At 61.7% G+C, this 7,552-nt stretch overlaps 1 protein-coding gene across 1 annotated transcript in view; it reads right to left on the bottom strand.

Annotated features, from left to right (window-relative positions):
- KCNIP2 (Kv channel interacting protein 2) overlaps positions 1-6,400 on the bottom strand; it is a 9,903-nt gene extending 3,503 nt beyond the window's left edge. Inside the window, exon 1 of the mRNA XM_009323290.1 lies at positions 6,280-6,400. Within this exon, the coding sequence (XP_009321565.1) occupies positions 6,280-6,400 (121 nt within the window). The remainder of the gene's footprint in view (positions 1-6,279) is intronic.
- Positions 6,401-7,552: the final 1,152 nt, after the last annotated feature.

Here is a 7,552-nt window from a genome sequence, read left to right on the forward strand (position 1 = left end):
CGAGCTCCAAAGCGGGTCTCGCCAGTGTGCATCCTGTGGGAGCTGCTCCAGGGAGCTGGAGAGGGGGAAAACCAGCCTGGAAGCAGGCTAGGATAGAGGTGGGTGCAGAGCCCATTGGATCAGACCCCTCTGTGGCAGGACTGATCCTGACAGCCCCAAACACAGGGCAGGGGAGTGATGGAGGTGGCCCCTTCCTGCGGGCAGGGCCAGGGCGGAGGGCAGGCAGCAGCACCGCTGGGGACACAGACACACAAAGGCAAGAAGAAGCACTTGCTTTCGCTGAGCGAGGGGATGGATTTGGGCCGGCAGCAGGGCAGCAGTTTGAGGAATCGCTGCTTCAGCGCTTTTTTAGTTTGGCCTGGTGGGTTGCCTGGAAGAAAGAAGGAGTCACCAAGCAGAAGAAGAGTTAACAGAGCAGCGGCCCCCGGACCCGGCAGGCAGCAGGGTTGGGCACCTGGTGCGGGGCGAGCGGGGCCAGAGGCAGCACATGCAGTGTGAGGCCAGAGGAGCAGGAAGGCAAAGCCCAGCCTAGGCTCTGCTCGGCCTTTCTGCTTCATCCCAGAACAAACACGGCACTGGAGTTTCCCTCCTTGGGAAGGATGGGGATGGCAAAGGGGCAACCCTGCTGGGCTACCCACACCCAGCACCTCTGCACCCCCGCATCGGAGCATGCCGGGGTGCACTGGAGACACCCAGCAGCCCAGAGACCCAGGAGATGGCAGGGCTGGACTCTGCCCTTTAGCCTCGAGGCCAAATACCTGCTCCCTAGGGACCCTCCCCACGGGGCTGTGCAGGGAGGCAGGGCAGGATGGACCCCAAGAAATAGCCTGCAGCCAAGCTCAGGCATTGCATCCTCCCCAGAGCTTGGGGCCGGGTTTGATCCTGCTGGCACCCGACTGCTGAACGCGAAGCACGTGCTGAACCCAGCCATGCAGCCCGGACTGCGGCATGCACCCCCGCCCCAGCACAGCACTGCGATCTGAGCCCAGGGACCTGCTTTGAGACAGCCAGAAGGGGAACAGGGCTCAGGGCTTTGCCTCAGCCAGGCTATGGGGCAGGGCAGGGTGAGGGGGCTCCCCACGTCAGCCTGGCCTGTGGCCATTGCTTCCAAGTGGCCCTGCATAAACAGCAGGTCCCCTTGCTGCACAGATCCCCCATCCAGACCCCAGTGGCTTTGCTCAGCCCCATCTCTCCCTGCTGGCTCTGCCCCACGGCTGCAGACCCGCTCCCTCCCTTCCCGCAGTGCTTCAAGCCAGCAAACTCAGCGCAGGACTAACGCTGCAGGCGGGAGGGGAGGAAGAGGAGGGGATGAAGGCCATGCTGGGCCCCAGCCCCCAAAGGGAGGCAGACAGCAGCACGGGGCACCAATAGGATGAAAGGTGCAAAGTCCCTTTGGGGCTCTGCTGACAGCGCGTTTGCTCCAAGTGCCCTGGACACCTTCACGCAGCAGGTCACAATGCCTGCGCATCCTGAGCCCTGGTTTTGGGGTTGTTTCTCTAGGGGGCTCACAGATGGGGCTTCTCCAGCTGCTTTCTCAGCCTTGTGGGGCTGAGCTAAGCCCCAAGTGCTGGGGAAATGGTGCTGCGTGGTACCCAGCTCCAGTGCCCAGAGAGGGATGTGGGTCTGCAGGCAGCTCCATCACTCTAGGGCGATGGAGAACAGCTCCAGGAGGTCATTGTCTCAGCAGGACATCACACAAAGCCACTCGGAGAGGGCAAACTTGTCCCCAGGGAAGTGGCATCCACAGTAGAGTGCAGTGACATGCAAATGTGTAGGGATGCACAAATGCAACCCCCCTGGCATTTGTCACGGGGCAACAGAGGCAAGGGTGAGGGCCAGGATCTTGGCGTTGGCAGCACAGCCTGGCCCCTGTCTGCTCCGGGGTTTGTGGGCAGGCGAGGAAAGAGGCTTTTTCCTTCCTAGAAGTGGGCATCAGTTGTGCATAAAACATGATTTTGGCCCAGCTACTTTTCCAGGGCTTTAATTTGCAGAGGGAAAGGGAAATTGCACCTTTCAGCCTTTCAGGGATGCCCTGGGGCCCGGTCCCTCCAGCAGAGCCAAGCTGTGGGAACAGACCTGGGAGGCAGGAGCAGCCCCTTTGCCCAGGGGGAAGGGACAGGGTGGGCAGAGCAACACCCAGTGCCAGGGTGATGGACCAGGGGAGGGGGCAGGGTGGGAGGGAAACCACACAGCTAGAGAGATGCAACAGAGAGTAAACTGTGGTTGGACTCACAGGGGCAGCAGGTACAGGCACGTGCAGTAGGTCAAGTCGGGTGCAAGTTACACTTTAGTTTGTTATAAAGAAGGAAAAAGAAAAAAAAATAAAGAACATGGGCGTTTTCTTAAGGAGGAAACCGAAGAGGGCCCGATTCCAGGGGCCCCGGGGCAGGGGAGGGAGCACGTTCAGCACATGCAGCTTAACAACAGGAGAGCGGTGACCAGGGCTGGGGTTTTGCTGTCCTGGCTTTGGTGCACCCGAGGGCTCTGCTGGGGAGGACACGCTCTCCCCTTTCTGTCCCCCAGCATCCATACTGTGAGCAAGCCTGGGGGCTCCCCAGGCTCCCCCTCACTGGGAAACAGCTCTGCCCGAAGACGGGGAGTGGAGCCCGGCCACGTGCTGCCCCGCTGGGCACATAGGATGTCCGCAGCACAAAGCCCTGTCCCTGCCAGTGACAGCTCCTTTTCCAGATGTCGCTCTGCCCTTCCACCCCTCTGCAAGAGCCATCAAGTGGCTGGCACAAAACAAGCCAACAGAAAGGGCTGGCAGTGTTTTATCTGCGGTGGGAGGTCTGCTGGGTTAAGTGGCTTGTCGCTTCCCATGCATCACTCCACAGCCCAGCAACTTTGAAACACACGCACGCACAAACCAAGCCTCCATCCTTGGGCAGCACCAAAAAGGGGAGGAACTTCCCACCCTCACTGCCACACATTGCTGAAATGAATCCCGGAGGTTGCTGGACATTGGCTCTGAAGGGACCCACAGTGGGTGGATCCCAGGCCCCAGCAGTGACCGCCACTGGAATGGCCGTGGACCACTCTGTATTGAGCCACCAGCAGCTGATGGGTCCTCGAGGGCTGGATCCAACCAGTGCCGCCATGTCGGGGAGGTTACACGGTGCTGGGCTGACACCCCCCTTCCCAGGGAGGACCCAAGCCTGGGCTGCTCCATGGTCTACCCAGAGAGAAAGCACCAGCCAGGGTCAGCTTGATGCATAACCATGTCCCTGCCCTCCCCACAGAGCCAGAGCCACCAGCGCCCTCCAGTGACAGCTGGCTGCGGAGACCACCCCTTCCACAGCACCCTCCTGCTAGAAAAGACCCTACAGTAACAAACCAACAGGCAGTGCCAAAACTGCCCCCTGACTCTTAGTAAACCGTCAATAAACGCACCATCACAATGAGTGGAAGATGTGCATCCCACGGCGGCGAAATGCCCCCAGTGTCCCCAGCTCAGCGCCCGGGCACGGCACTGTTCCAGGATGGGAGCAGAGCACCAGCAGCCATGGGGTGGGTCATGCAGCTCCCACAGCCCCTGCTTGGCCCTGTGGGGCAACACTGGGTCAGTCGGGAGGGCAGGAGAAGCTGGCACCCCAGGGACAATCTGCCCCAGCACCCTGCCCAAGGAGCAGGATTTGGGCAGCGGAAGGCAACCAGGCAAGGGGACCCTCTGCCTTTTCAGATAGCCTGGCTGGGAAGCAGGAGGGTGAACCCCAGCAAGGGTAGGGGGATGAACCAGAAGAAGGGGCAGGGCAGCCCCAGGGGAGCATGGGGAAGGGGTCAGCAGTTACCAAACATGCTGTTTTCAGGAGAAGAGCCCCCGTCCCACCCCAGAGCTTCACCTTTTCCTGAGAGGCCAGAGGCACGTATTCAAGCTCCCCCTGCCAGGCCATGCCTCCAGGTCCATCTGGGCAGTGATGCTGAGCCCAGCTGCCCCTACAACCTGCAGCTCACGATCATCCCTGTGCAGGGCTCAGCTCTGAGCAGGGTCCATCGGCCCCCGACACTGCTCCACCTCTGCAGTGCCCAGCCTCGGGCAGTGCCACCTCCTGCTCAGGGGGACCACAGCTCTCTGAGGTCTGCTCTGAAGGCTGACAGGAGGAAGAGACAGTGAGCTCCCCCAGCCACCCCAGGGGGGTGCAGGATGGGTCCTGCCAGCAGCAGCGCTGCAAATGACCCTCATCAGTCAGCAGTGACAGAGCCGAGTGTAACCAGGGCCAAGGTGCCTGCAGCAGCCGCTGGGGCCAGACGGTCATCCATTAAGGGAATGAAATCAGAGCTGGCATCTCCCAGGGCGGGCGGGGGACAGACGGACAGTCCCTGTCCTGGGGGTGGCACAGGGACAGCCTCAGCCCGGACACGCAGAGCCAGCAGGGCTGAAGGAGCTGGCAGCAGCAAAGCTGCCGTGCGAGACCTGTAGTTCACAGGACAGCAGAGACTCAGGGCCCAGATGTTCCCCAGTGCCAGAGGGGAGGGCGGCTGCACGACCCTCGTGCCGAGCAGGCCCCAAAGGGAGGTGGAGGCGTGGGCCAAAAGGGGCTGCAGAGCAGAGCAGGGCTCACAGCGGTGCTGCTCCCACTCCCATCCCCAGCCTGTGACAGTGCTCCCAGACAGCCTGGCTGTGCCCAGAGGAGATGTTGGCAGAATAATAATTTCTCAGGCCACACCACATACAAAATGTTGCAAGAAGGGAATGGGATGGGATACAGGTACCAAGGTGCAGTGGAGCTCAGGGGCTCCCCAAATGGAGCAGGTAAGGCTGCGGGACTGGGACAGCCATGTGCATCGCCCTGCCACAAAACCCACTCACAGGGACACATCCTTCCCTGTCCCCCTCACCACCTCCATGGCAGGGATTTCTCTGGCAGCAGGAACCAGCACATCCAAGGCACCAGAGGAGCTACCCAAGAAGTGCCCCAGCAGAGCAGCAGCTCCTCTTGGCTGCAGGCAGCATGTCCTGTAAGAGAGCTGGTGCTCTGCATACCCATTACCCAGATGCCATCCATACCCTCCCCAGTAAGGCACGGGGACAAAGCCCGGACATGCCTCAGCCAGAGCCCAGCCAGATCCCAGGCAGCTCAGGGACATCCTCCATCACAAGGGGGTTGAAAGCATCTCCTGGGCACAGTGGCCTCCTCCCCTCCCCCTGCTCAGCCACTAATTGCTCCTCTTTTCACTCCTACCCACACATCCTCCCATCACAGCTCCCATCCTGAGATCTGGCTGCCCCGGGGGATGCGATCTGTAGCCCCTCCATCTCACAGCATCCCCAGCGCGAGCCAGGAGGCAGAGTGATGGGGGCAAACAAACCCTAAATCTCATTCATGCAAAGCCTGTTGGCAGCCCTTGTGTGAGCCGGGACTGTCTGCGGCACAGCCAAAGGCGGCAGCCGAAGCAGACAAGCCAGCAGCACCATGCAGCTCTCTGCACTCCCACTCTTGCCAGGCACAACCAACAGGTCCTGCATCCTTTGCTCTGACATCCTTCACTCTGACACATTCTGGGTCCTCTTGCCTGGCCACATCCAGCCTTGTCCTCAGCACCCACCTGCCAATCCAGGGAGCTCAGCACCCACGGCAGCCCCTTCCCTCCCCAACCCTTGCACGACCCTACAGGGAGGGTGAAGGGGCTAAGGGCTCCAGCTTCTTTTAGCCACGCTCCCCCCATAGCAACCAATTCCCGGGGCAGCAGGGAAGGCTTTCCCCTGCATGGTGCTGCACCCCACATCCATCCCTCCCTGCCCCCAGCTCCTGCTCCTCTCCCCAGCCCCAGTCACCTGCAGCCTTTTTCTCCATCATCTGACAAAGCCAGATGTATCCCAATGCCCCCAGACTCCAACACCCCTGATAGTCCCAGTGCCCCAGCACCCCACACAGCACTGCACCCCAGTGCCTCAAACCCAGATATTCCCCCACACTAATGCTCCCAGACACCCCAACTCTCTAGCATCCTGCACCCCAACACCCCACATAATGTCCCCAGATACCCCAACATCCCTGATACCCCTGCACCCCAGTGCCCCCCCTCAAGTACCCCAACACTCCCAAAGCACACCCCAACCCCCTGACACCCTCACTTCCCTAACTCCCTACAGCCTAATGCCCCCAGACACCCCAGCCACCCTCCCACACCCTAATGCCCCCCCAAATGCCCCAAAACACACTAATCCTTCCAAACCTCCCCCAAGCACCCTGCAGCCCCTGGGACAGGAGGTGAGGAGCACCTCCAACATAACATCCCCATCCCATTGCAACCCCATCCCCATCCCTGTCCCCATCCCACCTCCCCTGGCCAGGTCGATGATGCCCAGGGCATGGAGTAGCTTGAGGCTGGAGCAGAGCAGCAGGATGATGCCCACCGTTTGCAGCCCTTGCGGGTCCCAGGGCGCCCCAGCAACCGACATCCCCCAGACGTGCAGCCCCAGCAGGCAGCTGGTCTGGCAGCAACAGACCCAGCAAGGAAGGAGAGGGGAGGGCAGGGGAGGAGAGACCTGCCTTGGCCCTCCCTCTTCCCGCCCCGGCACCCTCCGGGGTCCCTCGGGGCGCCCAGGCTGCAGGGGAGGGGAGAGCCCATGCATGTGCCCATGGGACTTAGGGGCCAGCTCTCACCCCAGGCACCCCAGGGCACCCCACTGTTATCACCCTGCACCTGCACAGCCTGGCACGGGCACCCCACAGCCCTGGAAAGCCGCAGAGGGGTGCAGAGCTGGCACCAATGAGTTTGTGGAGGAGGCTCAGCTGCCCCCGACTCCCACCCCAACAGCAGCGCGTGGTGGCATCGACCCTGGAACTCAATCACTCACTGTCCCCCAGGACACTGCTCTCGCCCAGCCCAGAGACCAGCCCTGTCCAGGACAGCCCCTCTGCCCCATCCCAGACCACCAAACCTGCCCCCAGCCGTGCCCCCACCCTGCATGCACCCACAGCACGGCACAAGGAGCTCCCTGCCTTGGACCTCAGCCTTGTCCACCGATCACCTCCACGGACACCTGCCACCCTCACCTCTTCCCTCTTCACCTCCTGGGGGAATATCTGCACCTCTCCACACCAGCAAGTGAGTCACAGCCACGTGCGAGATCCACGGCACGTGGAGGAGCCGCAGCTGGGGGCTGCCAGCCCTGGGACCTTGCTTGCTGATGGAGGGAAACGTGCCCGACTCCACTCTGGAGTGCTGCCTGGAGGGAGGGCAGCACAGCCGGGTGGCCAGCCAGGGTGGGGGGGGTCCCCACAGCCCACCCAAAGCCCTGCTTCGTGGGCAGCAGTGGTTATTAGAAAGTCTCTTTGAGCCGGTTTTCTACGCATCTCTAACCTAAAAGCTGCTTTTGATCTGGCTACCCCCTGCTCCTGTGGCACAGCAAGCCCTGGGGCAGGCATCCACGGGGAATGAGACCTTTCCCTGCATCCCAGGGAGGGAACGCTGCAGCCAAGCATGGATGGTACATGGGACGCCCTGCTGCCTACACTCTGGGGACCACAACCCCACAGAGCCCTGGCCAGGGCACCTCTATTCCCACCTGTGCCCAGTCCTGGGGTCTAATCCTGCCCCTCACAGGGGA

This window comes from Pygoscelis adeliae, unplaced genomic scaffold, assembly GCF_000699105.1.
Source record: "Pygoscelis adeliae isolate BGI_AS28 unplaced genomic scaffold, ASM69910v1 Scaffold294, whole genome shotgun sequence".
Taxonomy (NCBI): Eukaryota; Metazoa; Chordata; class Aves; order Sphenisciformes; family Spheniscidae; genus Pygoscelis; species Pygoscelis adeliae.